General features: G+C 44.8%; 2 protein-coding genes across 5 annotated transcripts in view; one reads left to right on the top strand and one right to left on the bottom strand.

The window, feature by feature from the left end:
- Wasf1 (WASP family member 1) overlaps positions 1 to 3,035 on the bottom strand; it is a 47,221-nt gene extending 44,186 nt beyond the window's left edge. For 2 of the 4 annotated variants that reach the window (NM_001025114.2, XM_087597266.1), the window contains exon 1: positions 2,926 to 3,035. The gene's annotated coding sequence lies outside the window, so the exon portion shown is untranslated. Of the gene's footprint in view, positions 1 to 2,463; positions 2,687 to 2,925 lie in introns of those variants that run through there. The other 2 variants (NM_001434624.1, NM_001434625.1) reach the window with 1 other exon arrangement.
- Positions 3,036 to 3,447: 412 nt separating this feature from the next.
- Positions 3,448 to 25,683, top strand: part of Cdc40 (cell division cycle 40) — a 52,206-nt gene continuing 29,970 nt past the window's right edge. The window contains exons 1-2 of the mRNA NM_001394220.1: positions 3,448 to 3,652; positions 17,795 to 17,881. Coding sequence (NP_001381149.1) covers positions 3,464 to 3,652; positions 17,795 to 17,881 — 276 coding nt within the window. The 5' untranslated portion in view covers positions 3,448 to 3,463. The remainder of the gene's footprint in view (positions 3,653 to 17,794; positions 17,882 to 25,683) is intronic.

Genomic DNA, 25,683 nt, shown 5'->3' with positions numbered 1-25,683 from the left:
TTTAGGAAAATACTATAAAATATAATCAAGATAATTCTTTTAAAAAAATCAGCTAATCAATGAATTCTAAGCCCACTTGTAGAGACTTTTCATCGATATGACTTCCTCCCACAAAGTAACCAAAAGTCTAATATCTTAGTAAAGGCTGTAATATCGTCTTTCAACAGTGGTTTTTGCTATGAAAATAAAGGAGTTAATAAGAAACCAAATCTCTTAACAAGAAACCAAATATACTCTCTACTGAAGATCAACCTGTTCAGTATGATCCAGGTATCATACTGAAGATACCTGGAAAAGGTATCTTAAATTATTCTTAAAATTAAAGAAAAACATGAGTATTATACTACACCAATGCACTGTCTCTCATTTAGAAACCCAAGAGATAAAGCTGCCCTACGGTATACCTTACAAATGATCACAATTATGAAATCTATTAACCAAAAATATTAAATTAAAGAGATCTTCAACAGTTTCTAGACTTTTAACAAATTTAACCCAATATCCTACTTGTTACCAGTTTTTTCATTAGTATCAACTGTATAATTATTATACGTAGGCATTAAGTCTAAAATTAAAATACGAGAAATAAATTCAAGCTAAAGTCATCGGGCCAAAACTAACTCAAACGTCAATCAGCCATTCCCAGGCACTGTGGAAAAGCATACTGAAACAGCTTCATGATTCATCCATTAAAATGCTTAGAGCTAGTGTAAAAGTACTGCGAAAATATCTTCTCGGATTTAATGCATAATATCTTGTGGCATAAGAGTATTGTTTCCATTTACATGCTAGGAAGCCAAGGCAAGAGTATGTCCATTTTGTAAACGGCCAGGTCTTTCCCAGCCAAATAAATGATTTCTCAGCTTATATGTATGACGCTTACAAATTAAATAATGACTGCACCTTCAAACTCTTGCACTGTGGATGCAGTTCTGTTCGTTATCTAAAGGGTTAACAAAACAAGCTTAAGCACATAGAGAAGGGAAAGCCCGATAAAAAGGAAAAGATGTCTCTAGCGGCTAATGGGTTGCTCTTAAATGACATCTTTTAAATAGTAAGTTTCTTCAAGTTATCCTACCTTAAGGTATTCAAAACCGGATCTACTCATCATAAGTTAGGAGAAAAAAAAACCTATAACCAGCAATAAAATATACTGTAAAATAGCTAAGTGGAAATTAAATTCCAAGTAAGCTAGGGAGTTAAGATTCTCCTCCCATATTAAACCCTTCCTTTCATTCAAATGAAAGGGATGATTAGTAATCAAATATTCAAATATTCTACAAAGTACAAAAGTTTTCTTATTAAAAACGGAAAATTCTGTACTTTATCCAAATATTCAAAATAAATAAAAATACTTTCCCTAACAGAAACTTAGATCAAGGATAAGCTGTTCCTATCAGTTCCAAATGGGACTGCATCTGTAATTGTGTCATGCCGCGCTCCCAACAATTAGAAAAAAATGAAAGTTTACCAATTAAATTCACAAATCTCAACGGACGTTTGCCCAACTGAACAACTTATAAACTAATCACGCCGATTACTGAACATAAAGACCTAGCTAATGTGAACATCAAGGAAAAATGTAAGTGGAATCTCGGGCACATTTTGTATAATAAATGATAAGGTCACAATGAGTCGAATTAAAGTGCCTATTCTGGCTAGGCATCAATCAATTAGTCAGACACCGGGCAGGTCGTGAATGTTCGGATCGGATGGGCTTTCTTTTCACCATTATCCCAGTTCATCATCCGCAAGTGCAAGAGAAGGTGTCAGAGTACGGAAGCTAGGGGGCATGCTGTAGCTAGGGGAAAAGAAAAATGGGAAAGGTGCAATGGATGCTGCATAGTTGAATAATTATCTGGGTGGCACAATGGGCGAGTCCTGCCGACATCAGAGCCCAGCGAGCGTCTCCCTAACTCTGCCCGAGGAACCTCCCCATTCCCAGGCATCAGAAGAGCCGGCACCCTCTTTGCCTTCTCTTCCAAACGGGAATATAAAGGGATGCCTGGACTCGCTTTACCGTTGTCGTGCACAGGGAGCCGCGGCGCAAAGACGCGCGGCCAGAGCTCGCTTTTCGCTGGCACGCCGGGCGAGCCGGAGGCTCGGCCACTAGCTGCATGCAGCCTTCGCCGGCGCCAAGGCACGAGGGCGGAGCGGCGGAATCGGAACCCCGAACTCGGCGCCGCCGGTGAAGCCGCAGCTGCTGCACCCGGTGCAGCCTCTGCCCAGTCCCCGCGCCCGAGATCCCGCGCCTCGTCCTCCACGCGCAGCCCGGGCTGCTGGGCGGCGGGCGCGGGGGAGCCCGGGATGGGGGCGGGGGCGGCGCGCCCATCCACCGGCGCCGCCGCTGCAGACCCGGGTTCATCCACACGCCCCTCTCGGCTCCGGCCGGTGGAGAACAGTTACGTCGTCAAGACCCCCGTAAGAAAAAAAAGGACAAAATCCTGAGAGACTCCTGCTCACCGCGAAACCGTGGGGGGCTCGCGCCGTACCCCTTCTACATGCTTCGGCGGCTGCCGCCCGTCCAGCTCCGCGCTGGGACGCCACCAAGAGCCCCTCGGGAGCGTCGGGCTGCGGGATGGAAGCCGCGCCGGGCACTGGCTGAGGCGCCGGGCCGCCCGGAATGCCGCCGGGGGAGCCCACTGCTCGCCCGAGACGCGGTGCGCGCGACGCGCGAGCGAACAACACCGCGAGCCGCCGCTGCCCTGCGCCGCCCCCTCCCCGCGCGACGCTCCACAACCGGGCGCGGGGATCCGCGCCTGCAGCAGGGGGAGCCTCGGGGCGCTCTCCGCCTGGCCTCACGACCTTTCCGCGGAGCTGCGCCAGACGGGTCCCAGGTCTCTGAACTTAGAATTCGCATTCTTCCTTCGAATTCTGCAGGGCGGACGGCGGCATGGTGGGAGAAGTGAGCATCCACCCACTTACCGGTCCGTGGGCTAGAGGACGGCGCTTCCCCCTGTCCTGAGGCTCTGTGGTATTGCCCAATCCGCACTTTGGGGGAGGGGGCCGGAGAGAACGGTGCCCGGCTCGGGAATGAGGGAAGATGACATCCAATTGAATGAAGCATCCTTTTGGGGGCGGGGTCGAAGGCTGAGCCCCTCTGTCCGACTCCGCCTCCTCGCTCCAAACTACATTTCCCAGGGTGCCGCGAGCACCTCGCCGCGCTGTACGCCGGGAGTGAAGTACGGCGAGGCTTCAAACCCAGCTCAGGACCGGGTCTTTAATCAGCGAGGTCCTGAAAGTTACAAATAGTTGTAATCCCTCATGCTTCTTTAGATAAATGTTCGCGAATCTCAAATCCTGACACAGTCATCGTAATAATCATTAAGGTTTTTACGAGGAGTTAGAAATGATTTGTTATCAAAGGAGGTAAATAGCTTGTTCCATGACAATCTGTCAGGACCTGGGAGACGCTGCTTCTTCCGCCCTGGCCTGGCCATAGCAGAGAGTATCTGTTGCAGTCATGTCGGCTGCGATTGCAGCTCTAGCTGCTTCCTATGGCTCGGGTTCGGGGTCCGAATCGGACTCGGACAGTGAGGGCAGTCGGTGCCCACTGCCGGCCGCGGACTCTCTCATGCACTTGACCAAATCGCCTTCAGCCAAGCCCTCTCTGACGGTGGCGGTGGACTCGGCTCCGGAGGTGGCAGTTAAGGTAAGTGTTTTGGACACTAATGAGTTTAGGAATTGCTTTCAGCTCGTCTCGGGTTAGATGCTGGTCTATCTCGGCGCTGAGAAGTAAGTAACTAGCGTTTACACCTCTTCCCACTTCCTCCTTGACGATTGGAAGTACGAAGCAGCCCTCGACTACCTCCGATCCTTCGTGTCTCTGTCGGATAAAAGTAGTCCAAGAGAGGAGGAAAGTTTGAATATGTAGACTAGAATGTAGCCTTGTTAAAGCAGATGTGATTTCAGAACATGGATAATATTGGATCAAGACTTTCAAACTAGAATTTGTGCCCTCACGAGAAGTGAACCATGGCTAGGTACTGTTATTTTTTTTTATTTTTTATTTTTTTGAGGAACTCATCAGGAATCCTGACTTCGCCACTTGCAAATTACACAACGTTATCAGTTCAAAGAAAGAGAGGCCGCTTAAGCCAAAGCCAAGAGTTTCCAAACTTAGGGGAAGACTTGGTGTGTCTTGAGTCCCTCGAGAGCATCAGTCTGTAGTAAGCCCTGTGCAAATGATCAGTTTAAAGAGTGTGAAGAGGAAAACTACAGAGATTTCGAACTAAGATCTCCCTGTGTCTTGTTTGTGTCTTAAGTCATTGACAGTTTTTGATGAGCCATTTACGGAATGTTATTTCTTTAATAAGGACATCTGGCATGAAAGAACTCTGGGAACTCTATCTTTAGAACAACAGTGTGTTCCTTAGACATCCCAACTTTCCGTGCTGTTCCTTGTTCCCGGCATTGTCACAGGGCCACCCCCACCCCTACCCCAGCTCAGGGTAGGCTAGTCTTGGCTTCTTGACTAATTGCTTAGTGGAAATGGTGTCCTAGGTCTTTTGCAGTCGTGAGACGGTTCTGACATCTGAGTTAAATCTCTGCATAGAATAGTTTGTAATAATTCCCTTTTCTCTATGCATTTTTTCCTAAGACATCCACTGAGCTATCCTCAGCCTTTGGGTTCCCTGTTCTTCCAGCCCTGTCAGCTTTAGGGTTCCTTTGTCTAGGCTCTTATTTCAAGTTTCCCTCCACATAGTCTCTTATATTTTTAACTGCTGGTATATACTTGCCGTGGCTCACAGGTGACCACGGTGAAGAGGCTGACCTAGGCAGGAATCAAGATCCCAGTATTCGTGTCTACCTCTAGCGCTTAGCCGCGTGGCCCCTTGGGATCCATCACTTGATGATGAGCTCTGAGCCTTCTTACTCATTCGCCAAGTGTGTTAAGCTACCAGTACTCAAAAATGCAAAGCAGTTTTAGCTGTAACCGATTACATGTCAGCTGTCCTAGTAAACCCTTGCCTTAAACTCCTTGCCAATTTAAACGTTAATATAAAAAAAAAAAAAATCGGGCTGGAGAGATGGCTCAGCGGTTAAGAGCACCGACTGCTCTTCCAGAGGTCCTGAGTTCAAATCCCAGCAACCACATGGTGGCTCACAACCACCTGTAAAGAGATCCAATGCCCTCTTCTGGTGTGTCTAAGACAGCTACAGTGTATTCATATATAATAAATAAATAAATCTTAAAAAAAAAAAATCTCATCCAGGATGGCTCTCTCGGGCCCCTTTTGTGTGGTGTGCTAAACGCTTAAGTTTCTTTCTCCCTAAGTGCATGTTTGTATTCCGCAGTTTGGTTGATCCACATCCTGCTCACTGGCCCAAGCCCAATCATTTTCCTTTTCCTCAACCCCTGAAGCTAGTTAGTTGTTCAGCTGCTACGTCTCCTCCATCAGTTTTTTTTTATTTTTTTGGTTGGTTCGTTGGTTTTGGTTTTTTTTTCCCCCAACTCAGTTTCGTCCTTTCTCCTTTCCTTAGCACAGCTCCCATTAGCATCCTTCATTCCCCTAGGAATTATGCTTGACCTTTTCAGCCTTTGAGTGACAGCTACTTTCCCCACCATGACCGAGTGCTGCTGTTTAATCAAATGTCTCTTTCTTCCATTGCCACTGTTTCTTTCAGACTCTCATTTCTTTTAAAACAGTAATAACTTTCTGTGTGCTCCTTTCCAGCCTCGTCCTACTTCTTTCCTACACGGTGCATCGAGACTGTTCATTTCTGAATTCAGAACTCATCATTCACATCCCCGTCCCAAAGCATCGTGTTGTCTGTTAGATACGCATTCCATTCCTTATACAGTTTGTGAAGCCTGCAGTCCTGCTATGCCGAAATCTGTATAAAGCCCCACAAGTCTAATAATTTCCTCCCCTCCCTCACATATCCAAAGCTGTGCTTCCCAGCCTCACGGTACTTGTTCCTTCTATATCTATTTCTCTTCATCATAGCCCAGGGGCGTCACTTAACCACATCTCTAAGTTCGTTCCTGGGACCCAGAGACTGTTCTATCTCCAATGCCTTGTACACAAGAGAAAAACTAAAAGAAAAGGCCTTGACCCACATATAGACATTGAGAATCAGATTTGGAGTTGAGCAGGTACTGATCAGAAGGAAGCTGTCTTTTGAGCTTGTTCACTCAGTAAAGAAAATGAGGTGGAATCAACCTATAAGATGCCAGAGGTTCGTTCAGAGCAGGGCTAGATCCCCAGGTAGGTGGGCTCCATCATAGGAGATGAGCAGTGCACACCAGAGAAGAAAAGGTCCTGTGGAGTAAAGGTAATGCAAATGGTTAGAAAATTATCAAGGGAGGAATTGTGAAGCATGCAGATACATGTGTCTGTTTGACTGATTCTTTTGTGACCCACAGTACTTGGCCGAAAATAAATGTATGCCCTGTTATAGTACCCTTTTTGGGGGATTGGGGGTGCATATCACAGCACCCATGTGGAGGTCAGGGGACGACATATTCCTTGGCTCCCTAACTCACCGGTATAGCTGAGTCTGAACTCCAGGGTCAGTGGAAAACCTGTCTCGGGAGTAAAGTTTCACACACACACACACACACACAGAGTGAGAGAGAGAGAAAGAGAGAGAGAGAGAGAGATCAAAGAGTTGTTAAAAAAACAACTGATCATATACATGGGGATTAGCAAACTCCCATAAAGGACAAATTGCAAGTATTGTTTACACCGTTGACCTCATATATTCTGCCAAGTCTTTTTTTGTTGACGTTCATTTCTCTTTAATCAACACTTGAAGACTGTAAATACCATTATTATTTTGTTAGTACAAAAATACCATCTGTGGGCCAAATTTTGCCCATATTCTGGGGTTCCCCAACCCCTGTGCCAGACCACTAAATAACACTCATCAGTAACCGAGGTCACATGACACAATAGGCCCTGACCTTAATGCATCTACATGAAAAACTAGGCACAAAAAGGTAAGTTTACCTATAACTACAAACTTGCCTTTGAGGCAGAGTCGAACACAGCAAGATGTTTGGATTGTTTGTGTCCAGACAGGGCCTCGGGTAGCCCAGGCTGACCTCACTAGGAAGCCAAGGATGACCCTGAACTTCTAATCCCAAGTGCTGAGATTATAGACTTATGCCACCATTCCATCCACACCAAGGCTTTTTGTATGCTAAGGAGACAATCTGTTACCTGAGCTCCATCCTCTGCCAATAATAATAATAATAATAATAATAATAATAATAATAATAATAATAATAATAATAATAAATGGAAAAATAAAGGAGATAATATAAAGCCAGTGAGGTGAGCTGTCTGTTTTTAAGTGTACTTTTGTACATATCAGACTATGACTGTCCTACTACAGCCACAGTAGAAGAAAGGCAGAAAGCATGTCAGGCACCCCTGCTTCTAGATTACCTTGTTAGTCAGCATTTCTTTATTTTCTCTCATTTGCAGAAGATGCACCCAGGCTCTCAAAATGGTTACCCTAGAAACTACATGGCTGAGCTACTCAGTACCTTCCACTTCTAAGCGGTGCAAGCCCTGCTTCAGCCGCACCCCACGCCCACCTGCTTAGGATGGTGTCGTTTGGTCTGTGTGCACACACGCGCGCACACACTCACACACACGCATACACACACACACGCGCTCACACACACACGACAGACACAGGCTTTCTTGCATCTTACCTGCTGAGTTGGCTGCTTTCTGTCACAGCGCCTTCTTTAGGCTGCCCTTCACAAGGCCGGCTGGTGGCTACACTTCAGTTTGTCCTCAGAGTGTTGGTGTTCAGTGCTCTCTCCTTGGGGGATATTTTACTGCGTTTAGTTTACTTCGCTGAGAATTTGTCTCAGCTCACTTAAGGTGTCTTTTCTTATTCAGTTGTTTCTGATAACGGACTGTCTTTTTCTAGTGACTCCAGTCTTCCTTGAAAGTGAATTTTTTTCTCCTTCTTTTGACAGCTGATAGGTAGGTACCCTCCACCCTTTTATATACTGTGAGGTTTCCTTGTTTTTCCTATGAAGTAATTTGTGGATTTCTTTTCATTCCCTTCTCCACTTAGAATTCTGCTGAGCTTCTTTAGCAGCAAATAGATTTCTTGGAGTGTGGACGTAGAGTGTTTCTGGGACGTTCACAGTTCTCTTTGCTACGTATCACTTTAGCCCCATCCTCCTCTGATTCTGGAACATCAACTGCGTGTGTAGTGATGATTAGACATCATGTCATTGCTGTTATTGTTTTGTTGTTGTTGTTTTGTTGTTGAACTTGTGATACAAATTGTCCTATTTGCCAGTTAGAAATCACTGCTTTGTGTTATGATGGGCTAGGCATCATGGCCCTCGTCTGTAATTCCCACACTGGAAGCCAAGGTAGGAAGATCATGAGCTAAGGGTCAGCCTGGACTTCACAGCCAGACAAAGACAGAACACAGGATGTGATGAGCCTTCCTGGATTGCAAGAATTATTTACGCCTGCATGCTGGCTCACTCGGGAGGCTCAGGCAGCTCTGAAATAACAACAAAAATATTTATTAACTAAAAACAGTCGTCTCAGACAGTGGCTGAATGAATTCCTTGTTTAGCACAGCCAGCTTCAGTACAATGCAAATTCTGCCTCTTAGATCCATGGCATAAGGTTGATTTCTTTTTGGGTGGGATTTCTTACATTCACGAACCTCAGTTAAATTACTTTTCCCCTCTATATTTGTTCAGGGCCTGGCCTGGAGGTCTACGTGTCCAAATTTGTTTTCTTCTACTTTATCACCTGTCCAATCTCTTTATTTGGGGAATTTTAGTCATTTCTAATTCCTGAGAGAAAAACATGCCATAAATTGATAGGAACTCCATGATAATGACTAGAACATTGGAGGTTTTTACAGTTTACAGAGTTCTTTTCATGCCTGATTTCTTACCTGTACACCAGAAGAAATGGGGAAAGGACCTAACAGTGACTTTTTTTCTTCTCTTTTTTTCTTTTTTCTTTTTTTCGGAGCTGGGGACCGAACCCAGGGCCTTGCGCTTGCTAGGCAAGCACTCTACCACTGAGCTAAATCCCCAACCCCGTGTAGTCTCAAATTTAAGCCAACAGTTAACCTGTTTACATTTATTTGGCAGTTCAGTGACTGCCCTTTAACTGATTCAAGCTAGATAGGAATCCGTTGTAAGTCTGTGGTAATTCCACACGCTTGCCTACCTGACCTTGGACTCCTCCCGAGGTCTAAGGGAGTTGTGGTGCTGCCCACATTTATCTAGGAAAATCTTCAGTAGCCACCTTTCTCCGGAGGGCCGTTCGGTTGTTCTGTAATTTCAGCCATAGTGAAAGGGGATGATCTGTCATTTATTGGTTGCCATGGTTGTTACTGTAAAAGGTTGATTTTTTTTTAATTGCACTTTGTATTTAAAAGTTGACGTTGCACCGTACTCTATTCAAAATAATTAGAGTTTAGAATCTTCTAACGACTCTTAATTAGGAAGCTCTGGCAACCCATCTATTACCAGTGCTGCTAATAACTCTACCGTGTAAAGTCCAGTGAGGAGAGAGGAATGGAACTTTAGATCCTTGTAGATAGCTTCTTCTGGGGGTTGACTATTAAGAGGTAATAGTAGGGGCTGGGGATTTAGCTCAGTGGTAGAGCGCTTACCTAGGAAGCGCAAGGCCCTGGGTTCGGTCCCCAGCTCCGAAAAGAACTAAAAAAAAAAAAAAAAAGAGGTAATAGTATTTAACTTCGGTTTTGTTCAGTTTATGCAATGTTTTTTTTTTCCTTTACAGTAGTGTGTTTGACATTGTCTCAAGGTTCCAATGTTAACTGGCACACATGACCAAAAGCAAACTTGGGAGGGAGAGGTTTATTTCACACAATTCCATAGAACAGTTCGTCCCAAAAACAGTGAAGGCAGGAACTCACCCAGGGCAGGAACCTGGAGGCAGGAGCTGATGCAGAGGCCATGGAAGGGTACTGCTTACTTGCTTGTTCCTTGTGGCTGGCTTGCTCAGCCTGCTTTCTCACAGCACCCAGGACCACCAGCCCAGGAATAGCACCACCCACAGTGGGCTGGGCCTTCCCCCATTGATCCCTAACTAAGAAAATGCCTTTCAGCCACATCTTCTAGAGGCATTCACTCAAGAAGGCTCCTTTCTTTCTGATAACATTAACTTGTGTCAAGTTGACATAAATTAGCACAGGTATTAAAAGATTCTATCCTTAGTTCTCCTAGCTTTTCAGCTCCCTCCCCCGAGTCTTGCTATAAAGTGTCCCCACTCACACCCACCATCAGAAAGTGAAATTCTAGTTTCCCATCCACTCAGTTCCCTTTCTGGCCAACACTCTGATATGGGCTTAGCCAGAGACACCCATATGAGCTCTCTGTTGTTTTATTATTTTTTTAAATTGACAGTGCCCTGGCAATGACACTATCACTCCTGACAATCGGTTGCCTGGGTTGATTCTGCTGGTCTGACTGGCTAGGCAGCTGTGCACTGGGAGGGACCTTCCCAGAAGAGCTGGAGGAGGACCCGTCCTGGGTCTAGGATGGAGGACAAGCTCTGAAGGTCCGCCTGAACTTTTAGCAGGAAACGCACCCACGGCAGAGCAAGGAATGGGGATTTGAGTGGCAGCGGTGACCAGCGCTTTGTCTCTCAGGCCAGCAGTCCCAGTATCCCACGGTGGTAGCTGTTTAGTGTTGATGTCCAGTCACAAACTGTTGTGCACGGTGCATCGGCCCTGTAATTTGATTGGCTTTGGATTGTGATTCCATCTGCCTGCTTCTCAAAGCTGCATCCCCAACCTTCCTAGAAACTCTAAGAAATTCACAAGGATTCAGTCTATTTCATCAGTCTGGGAAGATTTCTGTCACTTGCAGCTATGAACCTGACTAACACCCCGTTAGTAAGTGGACAGTTTTTTTTTTTTTTTAAGTGGGAGCTGATTTCCTACTTTGGTCTCATTTTTATTATTGTTGTTTTGTGGTTTTTGCTTTATCTTTTTTAATGTTTGTGTTTATTTGTTTCGGGCAGGTTAGTGCTCATTTAAATGTCACAGGACATCTGCTGGAACTGGTTCTCTCCTACCTCGTTGGTTCTTGGGTTCAAACTCAGGTCATCAGGCTCTCTGTCACCCTCCCTCATATGGTGGCTTTAATGCTTCCCCTGTTCCTTAGTTAGGGCTTCCATTGCTGTGAGAAGACACCGTGATCAAGGCAACTCTTATAAAGACAAGCGTTTAATTGGGACTGGCTTACAGTTTAGAGGTTAGCCCATTATCGTCATGGTGGAAAGCATGCATGGCCACGGTCAGGCAGAACTGGTACTGGAGAAGCTGAGAGTTCTCCATCTTGATCCTCAGGCAGCAGAAGGGGACCACGTGTCACACTGAGCATAGCCCTCCAAGCTCGCCCCCACATAGTCATACTTTCTCCAACAAGGCCACACCTACTCCAACAAGGCCACACCCCCTAATAGTGCCACTCTTAAACCTGTGGAGGCCAATTACATTCAGACTACCACACCCTGTTGGCATCAGTTCATTGGCATTAGTTTATTGGCATAAGTGACTTAATCTTGCTTATAACGTGACTCACAGGAATGATAGGAAGATCATATGATAAGCTGGGAAAATAGCTTGATAAAGTGCTTGCCCTAACAGAGAGACCTGAGTTAGGGCCCCGGATAAATAAAAAGAAGCCAGGTATAGTGGTGAACACTTATAATCAAGCACAGGGCTGGCTGGGGAAGGAGAGACAGGAGGCCCTGGGACTTGTGGTTGGCCCCCCTTGCCCATTGGCAAGTTCTGAGCCTGTGTGAAACTTTGTAAACATGATAGAAAGGTGAGCACGTGCTGAGAAAGTTCTGCCTCTAGAGATTACATAAACAGTGTATCCACTGCCCCACAGTGTTGCTAAATTCCTTCTTGCCTGGCATTTTCTTGTTATAGCAAGTTATCTGTTTATTGTTTAGGTTATTGTCTTTCTTTCCCATTAGACCAAAATTCCATAAAGGCAGGCAACTTTGTCTACTTTCTAGGTCCAGAACAGTGCCTGACATAGAACAGGCCCACAGTCACCATCTACTGAGTGCCTGTTGCTGTAGGTGTCCTAACCACCTTAACTACACAAAGTAACTCAAGTGATCATTTTTTGACTGCCGACATCTCCCCATTATCCTTACATTGTTATATCTAAGAGCCCCCTTTTCAGAAGACACCAGTGCTTCCAACTGAGTCCTGGATTCTGTCCCCTCATGCCACTTCACTTCTAAGATAACCATATCATGATTATCCCCTCATTCTTTTTCATTGAGCTGAACTCATAATCCTGCTACCCAGCATCCCTGGTGGTAGGGTTCTAGAAATGCCCCTGCCACTGCCCACCACCATTCTCCTGTTGTCCTGTGATTCTCTTGTGGTTCTCCTTACCACCTCTTTTCCTCTAGCATGCCCCACATTCTGCAAGGCAGTAAGGGTACAAAATGTAAAAGCCACAGGCAACAAATTCTGTGAAAAACAAAACATTCCATAAGACTCAGGCTAAAAAGACTGTCTCCTTCCTGTAGCAAGAGGAGGGAATGGGTCAAGGGAAATGAGAAGGTGACATCACATTACAAAGGCAGTGCCTATGACATGGGGCAGTAACAGTGCAGATGCCCGTAATGTGGGCAGTAACAGTGCAAAAGGCAGAGAAAGCATCAAAGAACTTGGTTTGGTTTTGTAAAAAGCATCCATTAGTGTGATGTGGCAGAAGTGAGGTGTGTGGTCCTCAGATCCTCCCAACCCACTCAAATCCACCCCGTGTCATTAGAGAACAGACATCTTAAAAAAAAAATAATAATAACAGCAATAACAGTGGTAAGAACAAAAACAAGCCAGAGTAAGACAAAACAAATGGGAATAAAAAAGCACAGGAAACATACAGACCCAGAAACACACCTTCACACACACACACACACACACACACACACACACACACACACACACACACACTCACACACAGCTTTATGAGACAAGGAACCTTCAAACATGCCATTGAGGTCATCTATTGTGGGGCACAGTGCCAGCCCTTAAGTGGTTCATATACCCAGTGAGGTTCCACAGAGAAAACTTACGTTTTATGTACGGGTGGCTATCGGTTGGAAACAGCTTCTCAGTCAGGGCCGGGCGCTTATGCCTGTGTCTCCCCCTCAACACTTGGGACCTCCTCTGGCTTAGACTTTGCAGGCCCTGTGCACACTGCCACAGTCTGTACATCGTCCTGTTGTGTCTCGAAGGCCTTATTTCCTCGATGTCTTCTTTCTTCGCTGGCTCTCACTAGCTGCCTTTCTACCTACACCTCCTCAGAATGCCCTGAGCCCTGAGGGGAGGGTTTGATGAAGACAACCCATTTAGGATCGAGTGTTCCAAGATCTCTCACTCTGTGCAGCTGTGGGTCTCTCTTTGTTCCCATCTACTCCAAAAGAACATCTCTGATGATGACGGAGCAGGACACTGATCTAGAAGCTCAGCAAAATGTCATTCCATCCCTTCAGTAGAACAGTAGCATTTGGTTTCTTTCAGATCCATGACTGTCTAGTCTCAGGGTCTTGGCCACCGAGCAGGGTCAGGCCTGGCCTCCTGGCTTCCATCTCATGGAGTGGGCCTTAATCCCGAGCAAATAGCGTGGTTGGTTACCCCACATGGTTTGTGCCGGTGTTGCACAGTAGGATCAGGCAGGCCACCATTGTAAATGGGGGGATTGGTAGCTAGATAGGCCTGCGCCTTTCTCCACGGGCAGCACGCACTGTACCCGTCACTACCATGAATGTTAGTCATTAGTGGCGAAAGCTCTAGTTGGCACCAGATGGACTTCTCCCTCTCCAGTGAATTATGTAGTTCTGCCTTTAGCAGTAGGGCCTTACCATCTGTTTGTGGAGAGCGGCCCATAGCCTCAGTTGTCTGGAGGTTTCCAGGAGGCCCCTTTCACCAATGCGTGATTCTATGTAATTCATTTCTGGCACTGGAGGGTCCATTGGTATGGAAAGATGTCTAGGAAATGAGGCCTTTTTATAGCTGTATCCATTTACCTGTGAACCTCATGATTTTTCTTTTTGACAGCTGAGTAATACTCCATTGTGTAAGGTTCCTATTTTTTTATCCATTCATCTGTTGTCAGTCCTCTAGTCTGTTCCCAGTTTCTGGTTATTAGAGAGAGAGAGAAAGAGAGAGAGAGAGAGAGAGAGAGAGAGGCAATTAACATGGCTGAGCAAGGGTCTCTGTATGGATGTAGAGTCCTTTCAGTATATGTCCAAGAGTGGTGCAGCTGGATCTGGTAGTTAGATCCCCAGCCTCCCAAGGAACCCCACACACCGGCGTTTGTACTCCTACCAGCAGTGACTCAGCACTCGCATGCTGCCAGCCAGAGCTGTTTGTTTATTGATCTCGGCCACTCTGGCTGGTGTAAGGTGAAAGCTCAGAGTAGTTTTGATTTGCATTTCGATTGGGTTATTTGTTTTTTCTTGATGCCCTCCATCAGACTGTAGTTGGTAAGAGTCCTTTCCCTTTCTGTAGGCCACTGCTGTCCTACTGAGGATGCCCCAAATGTGCAGAAGCTTTTCAGTTTCATTCAGGTCCCATTTATTAATCACTCTTAGTGCTGTGCTAATGGTGTTCTATTCCCCGCCTTCTCTTCTATGAGGTTCAGTGTATCTGGTCTTACATTGAAGCCTCTGATCCATTTGGAGTTGAGTTGTGTGCAGGATGAGATGTTTGGATTTATTTATATCTGTGTACAAGCAGCCATCCAGTTTGACTAGGTTTTGAAGATGCTGCCTCTCCCCTCCCTCCCAACTATGTATTTCTGGCTTCTTTATTAAAAAAATAAACAGGTGTCTGGGCAGGTGTCTCGGTATTCAATTGGTTACATTGATCAACATGGTTCTGTGTTTCTGCCAGTGCTGATTTAATACTATAGTTCTGTAATATGACTTGAAATCAAAGATGGTGACACCTCCAGCAGTTCTTTTATTACTCAGAATTGTTTTTTAGCTATCCTGGGTATTGTGTGTTTCCACATGAAGCTAAAAGTTGTCCTTTGAATTTCTGTGAAGAATTGTGTTGGAATTCTGATAGGGATTGCCTTGACTCTGTGGACCGCTCTGGTGGGATGGCCATTTCACTGTATTAGTGCTGCCACCGCATGAGTATGAGAGGTCTTTGCATTCGCTGAATCTTCTTTAATGTCTTAAAGTTTTACTTTAAGTCTCTCACTGGCTAGGTTGGAGTTACCCCGTGATTTTTAACTGAGGCCATTGTGAAAGGTATTGTGTCGTTTGTAGACAGAAAGCCTGACTGATTTTTGTCTGTTAATGTTACATCCTGCTACTCTGCTAGATTCTTTATCAGCTGTAGAAGTTTCCTGGTGGCAGTTTTTAGAGTCACTTATGTATACAGTTATATTATCTGCAGCTAAAGGCACATGGACGTCTTCCCTTCCTTTTTGTGTCCCCTGGATCTGCCTCTCCGTCTTCCTGCTCTAGCTGAAAAGACTTGAGCACCGTACTGAACAGGCAAAGAGGGGGCACAGCCGTGTTTTATCGCTGACATTAGTGGAATTGCTTTGAGTTTCTCTCCCTTTAGGTTGATGTTGGGTATGGGCTTGCTGTAAGTTGTCTTCATGACGTTGAGGTACGTCCCTTACCCCCCTAATCTCTCCAGGACTTTTGTCACGAAGGGGTGTGGGATTTTGTCAGAGGCCTCTTTCGTACTGAATGAGATGATGACGTGGTTTTTGTCTTTCAGTCTGTGTGGTGGGTCCCATCTGTTGATTTATGTGTTGACCCGTCCTGCATCTCTGGGATGAAGCCTGCTTAAAACATGGTAGATGAACTTTAATATCTTCTTATATTTGGTTTGCAAGTACTTATTGAGACTTTTTGCATCTGTGTTTACAAGGGAAATTAGTCTGCTAATCCCTTTTTTTTTTTTTTTTTTTTTTTTTTGGTTGGGTCTTTATGTGGTTTATGCACCAGCATAATTGTAGCCTCCGTAAAAGAAGACATTTAGTGTTTTGGCTGCTACGTGTCGTGAGGAGTTTCTTTTCTGGTCCAGTCTGTTTGGTGTTCTGTGTGCTTTGAATGCCTTAGTAGGTACCTCCTCCTTTGGGTTAAGGACATTTCCTTCCATGGTTGTGTTGGGAGATTGCCTGTGCCTTTGACCTGGACTACTTCTCCTTCCTCTATTCCTGTTTTTCATAATTTAGATTTTCAGTGTTCCAGATTTCCTGAATGTTTCGTGCTTGGATTTTTTTTTTTTTAATTTAAGGTTTTCTGTGAATGAGGTGTCCTTTTTTTTTTTTTTTTTTTTAATCTTGTCTTCAGGATCTGAGATTCTCCCACCTCCTGACTTCTGTTGGTGAGGCTCACTTCTGAGGTTTGGGGTTGATTTCCTAAATTTTCCATTTCCAGTTTTACCTCAGTTCAGATTTCCTTAGTGATTCTATTCCTACTCTCATGTCTTCAGTTGTTTTCTACATCATTTCCTGTTTGTATTTTCACATGTTTTATTAGTGGATTCAGTGTCCTCTTTAAGGCCTCACACTCACTCAGAAAGGCTGCTCTGAAGTTCTGTCCTATGCTTCAGTGATACTGTATTTAGGCCTGGCTGGTACGGTTACTGGGTTCCGGTGCAGACATGTTTTCCTGGCTGGTTTTGATTGTGTTTTACTCTGATGGCTACTCATCTGGGTTTAGAACGACTGTGATCCTAGGCATTGATACTGGCATATAATGATCGATACATCAAGTGTACAGAACAAAGAAAGACTAGTAAGAGCTGCAAGGGAAGAAGACCATGTAACTTACAAGTCAGACCCATTGGAACTGCACCTGACTCCTCACCAGAGGCTGAGTGGGTGTTCCTTTCCTTTTGGAGAGTGTGGTGGCTGTGGAACACCTGCTAGGGGGTGTTTCTGAGTCCCTCTCTAGTGGCCACTTTGGGACCTTGGGTAGAAGGCATCTCTAAATATTGGGGTCTAACAAGAAGGAATGAGGACCGGTTTGCAGTGCAGGAGAGCTAAGAGGGAGCACTGCAGGAGAGCTGAGAGGGAGCACTGCAGGAGAGCTAAGAGGGAGCACTGCAGGAGAGCTGAGAGGGAGCACTGCAGGAGAGCTGAGAGGGAGCACTGCAGGAGAGCTGAGAGGGAGCACTGCAGGAGAGCTGAGAGGAAGCACTGCAGGAGAGCTGAGAGGGAGCACTGCAGGAGAGCTAAGAGGGAGCACTGCAGGAGAGCTGAGAGAGAGCACTGAAGGAGAGCTGAGAGGGAGCACTGCAGGAGAGCTGAGAGGGAGCACTGAAGGAGAGCTGAGAGGGAGCACTGCAGGAGAGCTGAGAGGGAGCACTGCAGGAGAGCTGAGAGGGAGCACTGAAGGAGAGCTGAGAGGGAGCACTGCAGGAGAGCTGAGAGGAAGCACTGCAGGAGGATGAGACTGGGGACACAGAAATGGAGGACAGGAAGGAGTGTGAACACAGTCTACCTGATCCCCAGGCTGCAGAGGACAGTGACTTCCCAGAGAGCGCTTCTGGGTATTGGCACCTGACACGGTGATGGCATGAGGAAGCTAGAACGTCTTAACTTGAAGTGATTGGGCAGTGTTAACTTACTTAGTTAATAAAGTTAGTATGTTGAAAAAGTCATATATTTTATGTCTAAAATTTGATACTATATGTATGTTCCTTTGCTTTTTGACTCTTGTATCTATTACCGCTGTGATGCTAATGTAACAGTTGTGAAGTCGGTGTTCAGGTGTGTAAAATGCAGCAAATCTGTAACACTCATTTGACTTTCCTTTAGGAAGATCTGGAGACCGGAGTTCACCTTGACCCTGCTGTCAAAGAAGTTCAGTATAATCCTACCTATGAGACCATGTTTGCTCCTGAGGTAAGAAAGTTCCCATGAGTGCTCCCTTCTGTGAGTATTTAAATTACATGGGGTAGATAAATGGATGCTTGCGATGGTTGTTCTCGGTTGTCAGCTTGGCTATATACGGAATGAACTACAGTCCAGGAATGGAGAGCCCACCCGTGGTCCAGACATTGAATCAAGAAGACACAGGCTTTTGATCCAGATCTTGAGGCAGGATGACATATATATGCTTTCGATCTGGATCGACACACACCTTTAATCCCAATCTTGAGGCTCACCTTTAATCTGGGCCATGCTGTCTGCTGGAGGCCTGCATAAGGACAATGAAAGAAGGGGGTTGTGTGTGTGTGTGTGGGGGGGGGGTGTTCCTTCCCTCCTAATCTGTAAGCTCTGCTCTCCCTGAGACAGACAGACAGACAGGCACACACACACACGTTGGTTGGCTGGCCCCTTAAGGAGAAGGCAAGCCCACATGTATGCCTCGTGGTTTCTCCAAATGAAGGGGCTTTGGTAGGGTAGGGCTTATTGCGCTCAGAGGATGGGAAAATTCAAAGGCAGTGTGGCATATAACAGTTTTCTGTTAGCTTGTTTTCTACAAGATCTGCTTTCTCTAAACTTTGAGTTATTATACTACTGCATAATTATAGTTTTTAACTTTCAATCGAAAGCGTAAGTGTGAATTAATTGATTTTGTGATGATATTGGCAAGTCAGTCATCCAGTCCTTGTGTCTGTCTTCCCTATCTAAGGAGCCTCCATGGACGTGTAAACTCACTCACGTTAGGAGTACCACTCGGGTGAGAGCTTAAGAAGGGACGGACGCTTGGAAGCAGCCCTAGAATCTTTCATAATTGCCAGGGAAACAGTCATCTGTGGTATAACAGATAATAACAGATATGAGCTTTGTGTGCTAGGACCAGAATCCAGATCACTTGGCAGAGTCTGGAAAGGGTCACCAGGACCTCCGCCAGGTTCAGTTCAAGTTCCTAAATGTCGAGGCTCCACTGTTAGGAATGATGAACAATCCCTCTCTTCAGCCTCGTATTTGACAGAGGATGCGCTGTGCGTTGTTTTAAACAGAGACGAGACTGTCTCCTCCGGCCTCTAAATGACAGTTCACATTCACAGGTTTAAGGAGACTACATCTGGTTGAAGAAACAAATATTTCTCTATAAAATTCACTTTAGAAGTGGACAGTGGACAATGCTGTCCCGGTTTAGACAGTGAGATTTGGAATGTGACTGGGTATTAGCAATTGTAAGACCTTGGGGTTTTTGTTTTTGTTTTTTATTTTCATAGTTAAGATAAAGGCAATGTCTACTTTACTGAGACATGGGAATACTTTCGTTAATGCACAGTATGACTGGGAATCACTGGCACATAGTAGGCATCTAACAAAGGATGTTCATGTTGTTTCTTTATCAATGGCACTGATGATACAGGCTTTTATGGGAAGGATTCAGTCAGAAGGGAGGAGCTGCAGCCAGAGTGCTTCAGCCGTGAACTGTTGATGTGAACAGGGATATAAACCCAGAGTAGTGCAAGGATCTGGGAACCGCGGGGGAAGAGGTGGTTTTAATAGATGATAGGTTTGTGAGAGTCTTAAGCGGAGCAGTGATATCATCAACATTGAATTTTTAGACAAGATGTCTGGTTTGGGTTTGATTGGTAGAAAAAGTGCAGAAAAAGAGAATAATGGATGAGAAAAACTACCCTTTATTTTTATCATATACGTGTACAAACTGAGGTGCTGACATACTGTTGTGCTTTTGAACTTCTTAAACCTATGAAGTAAGTGCCCTTCACCCCTCTTTTGAAGAATAGAAACCAGGTCTCTGATTCTGCCACCAGGTAATGGTTTTGTGGACTCAGATTAGATCACTATTAATTATGCATCAGGAACTGGAAGAAGCATGTGAAGGCCCCTGTGTAATCTGCACGGCAGCCTATGATTCGCTAATTCTGGAAACTAACCAAACCCCTTCCACTGTGAAGTATCAGCCCTCCATTTCAGCCAACAACCTTTCCTAGGTGGTCTGCCCAGCGAATCATTTGCTCAAATTATAGACTAAAGTGAAAAGAGAATAATGTTTAGACCAGCAGCTTTCGTGAACTTGGTTCTTTGTTAGCTTCTTAGAGATAAGTTATTTTTTAGTTGTAAAGTATCTTTTATTCTCCAGATGTAATTGTCATCCAGGAGGCTTGCTGCTGAATACACTCACCCTTTCTAGTTTTGTTTTGTTTTGTTTTGTGTTGTTTTTTTTCTGATCTCTTGCTGGCTGGTTCAACTTAGCTATTTTGGCCCAATCTCCTCTCCAAGCCAATGGATTCAAATTGTTTTCTCCTTCTGCAAAGCTCTCTTAAATCTCTCTTTCCTGTCTTTCTCATGAGAGTTGGGGGCTATCTTATCTCTGACTCATTCTGTCAAATCTTTCTCTGCTTCGTCACTTTGTCTGCCCCTCAATTAGACTCTGCTTTCAAACATGACTGCTTTCTTCTACAAGTTAACTTTACCTTCATTGTTTGATATTAAAGGTATGTGCTAACTGTGTTTATTGAAGCCAGAGGCTGTGTATTGAAGCCAGAGAGATTAAAGGTATGTCATTCCAGCTGGATCACCCAACTCTAAAAGGTATTTAGATGTGATCCCTTGCAAAAGCAGCCATGTTGTTAGATTAACTCTACAATTAGGTTGTTTTTTTTTTTTTAATCATATTAAATTTACTGGATTCAGGAAGAATTCCAGACCCCTTAAACCAGCTATGCTTTTAGGGGTTGTGTGTGTGTGTGTGTGTGTGTGTGTGTGTGTGTGTGTGAGAGAGAGAGAGAGAGAGAGAGAGAGAGAGAGAGAATGAGAATTCAGGGAGCAAATACTAGTTTTATAATAATCTATTATAAGAGCTGCTTAAATATTAATGCTTTAGAAATACTGTAGTGTCCAACTTCTGTCAGCAGCAGCGGTGAAGTGTTCTGTGTAAAATCAGACTTCACTTACACAGAATTATTCTGCCAAAAAAACCTGTCAGGATCTTTTTCACGATTTGTAGAAATATTTCTGTAAATAAATTCTTCTTGCTTTAAAATCTGTATATAAGTTTTAAACATTAATGACACCATGAATATTAATGAGAAATTTAGCAATAGCTACAATATTAGTTCTCACCACTGTGGATTTTCCTTGTACATAAACTTATAGTTGTGATTTCGTGTAACCTGTTCTACCAGCATACATTTTCTCAATTCCAATGATGGTATGATTCACTGCTGAGATACTGTGTCTCCTGGAGACTTCTGAGAACCTCAGCTTCTGAGAACCTCTGCTTTGCTTTCTTTGTTGTCGGTGGTGGTGATGGTGGTGGTGGTGGTGGTGGTGGTGGTGGTGGTGGTGGTGGTGGTGGTGGTGGTGGTGGGTGGTGGTGGTAGTGATGGTGGTGGTGGGTGGTGGTGGTGGTTTCTGAGACAGGGTTTTTCTGTTCAGCTCTGACCGTCCTGGAATTCTGTTCCAATCTGGCCTTGAACTGAGAGATCCAGCTGTCTCTGCCTCCTAAGTGTGGTGTTAAAGGAGAGAGAGCACCACGGAAGCCCAGCTTGAGAACCTCTTATAAGAAGCAGATCTCTGTGACCTAGTGTGAGAATCTACACATATAAAAATGTTCCTCCCACTCTACATAAATCACCACTTCACAGTTGAAACCTTCAGGCTGCTTCTCGGAGAAGCCATTGTTTATTCAGAAAGCTCTGCAGCGTCCTTGAGCTCCTCCCTTCTCACTGAAGCTGACCCTTTGAGCAGTGGCACCACCCGCGGGAGCTACCCACGGGAACCCGGTGCGCCCCCTGCTTACTGTTCTTCCACCTGTTTGGTGGCTGTTTTGGTTGTTGACCTAACTACATCTGGAATTAACCAAAATCCAAGCAGCTGAGAACACCTGTCAGGGATTTTTTTTTTAACTATTTGAGGTGGTAAGATCCACCTTTAATCTGGTCACGCCTTCTAATGGCGGCCTGTATAAGTGACGGTAAGAAGGAAGGATGCTCTGCCTACCTGCCCTTGCTCTCACTGGCAAGACCATTCCTCCACTGGCACTGGAACCTATTTCTCTGGGATCCTGGTGTAGTGAAGACCCGCTGAGACATCTGGTCTCCTGGAATAAACAACTATAGGACTCCTGGGCCTCCCATTGGTAGACAACCATTGTTGAACTAGTTTGATCACAGCCTGTAAGCCATTCTAATAAAAATGTATAAAAATATTATATCCTAGAATATATATTCTTTGTGTTTTCTTCCTCTAGAGAACCCCGACTACTATAACATGCAATTTTCAGTTCCACATACTAGTGAGGTCATCCAGTAAATGTCTTTCTGATCCAGGCTTATCCCATTTATCATAGTGTCCTCTAGGTTAGTCCGTGCTGTCTGTCATAAATGGCATTCTTTTTAAAGGTTGCATTGTTTTCTACTCTGCATAGATACATTTTCTTCTCTTGTTTTGTTTGAGGGGTGGTTAGATGGGGGTGTCACGTATAACTGGTTGGTCTGGAACTCACTACTTAGATCAGAGAGGTCCCAAGCTTATAATTTTTCTGCCTCTGCCTCCTGACTGCCTAGTTTCCTCGGTTTTCCCTTCGCACGTCTTAGTCGATAGACCCTTAAGATGCTTCCACACCCCGGCCATTGTACATACTCCCTCGGTGAGCATGGGAGTACACACGTCATTCGTTTCTCTGAGTACATATGTACCTGAAATAGCCTCGCTAGCTTACATGACAGCTCTGGGTTTCACCTTTGAGACCCTCCATGTTGCGCCCCATAGGATCCAGTGCTAATGGACATTCCCTTCCACAGTGGGCTTTACCAATATCCATTGGCTTTTGTCTGTGATAAACAAAGGCCGTTCTAACAGGTGAAGGGCTTCTTCATTGAGAATTGCATTTAGGTTTCTCTGATTACTGATGATTTTCTCATCTACCTACTGGTTATGTCTTGTTTAAAAATGGCCGTTATGGTCCTTTGTCTATTTCGTTACTTGTTCCCTTGCTATTGATCTGTTTGAAATTTCTCTACATTTGGGTTGGTAACCCCTTATGGTATATGGTTTGCAAATATGAATGGTTTCTCACTTACATTTAAATGTTGTATAGGGACATTACAATTGCAGCTAACTGTAGTTTTTCTCCAATGTGATTTTAACTGAAAGCTGAATTCTCAAGGTTAATTTCCTGGCTATGTGAATACATTATGTATCCGTGTACAGACGCTCGCTATGCCTTCACTAATAAATTGGTATAAATTGCAGTAAGTCACTTGAATGTGTTAACTCTTAACCCCACCATATAGGTTAGCTTTTCATCTGTGCGACCAAAAATTCTGATATAAACAGCGTAAGGGAGGGGTTCAGGGTGGTTGGTGGGTTTTGGCTTTTTGGGTTTTGTGGGTTTTACCTGCATGTATGTTAGTGCGGCCACTCATGTGTCTGGTACCAGTGGAGGTCAGAAGAGGGCATGGGATTCCCTGGAACGGGAGTTAAAGATGGCTGTGAGCCACCATGTGGGTGTTGGGAATTGAACCCAGGTCCTCTGTAAGAGCACATAGTGCTCCTAACCACCGAGTTATCTCTCCAGCCCTCAAAATATTTTTTTTTTTTACTCATGATTTCAACTGATTCCGTGGTTGTTTGGCACTGTAGACCTGAACAGAATTCGTAGTCTCAGGACTGTATGGTAGAGAAGCTTCCTCATCTCACTGGGCCACGGCAGGGAGGGGATCCCAGCAGGATGCCAGGGCAAAAAAAAACCCTCTAGAGTCTCCCTGTGCCCAGTAACACTCTGCAGCTTGGTCCCACCCAAGAAAGTTTCTAGAGCCCCCTAAGAGAGCACTGCCATCCGGGAGCTAAGCCCCCAACACAGGAGTCTTTGTTGGGGGGAGGCCTGATACCTCATATCCAAAGCTTAACTTAGCTGCTAAAACTTGAAAAGAAAATTTGAAATTGCTTTCTATTCTTTTATACATTTTTTAAAATGGCTACCCCAGAATTAAAAGAGTTGCATATTCACAGAGAGCAGGACATCATAGAACAGGGCCCTCCCTGTATAACAGTGCTCTTTGCGCATGTGTGTGTGTGCGTGTGTGTGTCTGTGTGTGTGTGTCTGTGTGTGTCTGTGTGTGTCTGTGTGTCTGTGTCTGTGTGTGTCTGTGTGTGCATGTATGTGTGTCTGTGTGTGTGTGTCTGTGTGTGTGCCTGTGTGTGTCTGTGTGTGTGTCTGTGTATGTCTGTGTGCATGTGTCTGTGTCTGTGTGTGTCTGTGTGTGTGTATGTGTCTGTGAGTGTCTGTCTGTGTTTCTGTGCGTGTCTGTGTGTCTGTGTGTGTGTCTGTGTGTGTGTCTTTGTGTGTCTATGTGCGTGTGTCTGTGTGTCTGTGTGCGTGTGTCTGTGTGTCTGTGTGTGTCTGTGTCTGTGTGTGTCTGTGTGTGTGTCTGTGAGTGTCTGTCTGTGTTTCTGTGCGTGTCTGTGTGTCTGTCTGTGTGTCTGTGTGTGTGTCTGTGTGTGTGTCTGTGTGTGTATGTGTGTGTGTGTCTTTGTGTGTCTGTGTCTGTGTCTGTGTGTGTGTGTGTGTGTGTGTGTGTGTGTGTATTTCATGTCAGCTTCAATTGTTGGCAGTTAACAGGCGGTTAGGATGGCCCAAAGCCATGGACCCTCCTCCACTCCAGCGTCATTATTTCTAGATTTTGTTGTTGTCTGCCCTCACATACCTATAAGACATTTAGATTTTTAGACTGCTGCAGGCACAGCACCGTGTGTAAAATACACGTAGCTTTCGTAAATATATTTCTATATAGAACTGAATATTCTTGATACTGAGGACCGTCTGTTAGCTTTCGTAAATATGTTTCTATATAGATCTGAATGTTCTTGATACTGAGGACCGTCTGTTAGAGTGGAGTGAGGGAAGCGTCCCGCCTACGGAGCCGTCCACCTCTTATGAGTAGCTGCTCCCTCCCTGAGCACATAACCCCTGAAAGCACTGGGGTAGTCTCTACAGTGCTAGGAGGATGCCAAGGGCAGGGGCAGTCTGTCGTAGGTTCCCTCTCGGCTCCCCACTCCCACCAGCCGCTGCTTTCAGGTGCTATGTGAGTGCCCAGGTCTGCATCTTAGACACTTTCAGCCATTTCCATATCTAATTCTGTAGCTGTCTCTGTTCCTGTAATAACATTCATGAGTAAATAAGTTGTGTCTGCTGTTTTTTCCTATGTTCCACCAATCAGCAGATGTGGGCTACAAAGTCCTGCTGTGTGCTTTATAATTTGGAATGAGTAGCAACTAAAAACTTTGTAGAAAATTGGGTGTTTTAAGCAGAAATGCAAGTTATCAGTCTACAACAACCTTGTAGTGGTTTATTTTTCTCTAATGCAAAAGTATATTAGGTAAATAATCTGACAGCTAAATTTAATTTTCCACACATGCTGCAATGAACCTAGAGAAGGCACAGTGCTGGTTAGGAACAGGAATTTATATTTGTGGCTTTGGAAATGTGTCACAGAAAAGATGCTCCTAAAGTAGTAATCTGAGTTGTCCTAACATCCACATATTTCATCAGAAATAATGGGTGTTCTCGTGTTCAAATAAATACCGTTATGTGCCAGGTATAATGGTGTGTGCCTATAGTTACAGCACTCGGGACATGAGGACAGGAGGATTGCTAACTTGAAACCAGAGTGGGCCCCATAGTAAGTTCTAAGCCACCGTTGGCTTATTGTGAAACAAAACAAAATAACAATAATAATAAAAGGTAAAAACATTAAGTTTGCTCTTTCTAAATG

This window comes from Rattus norvegicus, chromosome 20 (assembly GCF_021556685.1).
Source record: "Rattus norvegicus strain SHRSP/BbbUtx chromosome 20, alternate assembly SHRSP_T2T, whole genome shotgun sequence".
Classification (NCBI taxonomy): domain Eukaryota; kingdom Metazoa; phylum Chordata; class Mammalia; order Rodentia; family Muridae; genus Rattus; species Rattus norvegicus.
This window is presented reverse-complemented; position numbering and strand designations above follow the sequence as displayed.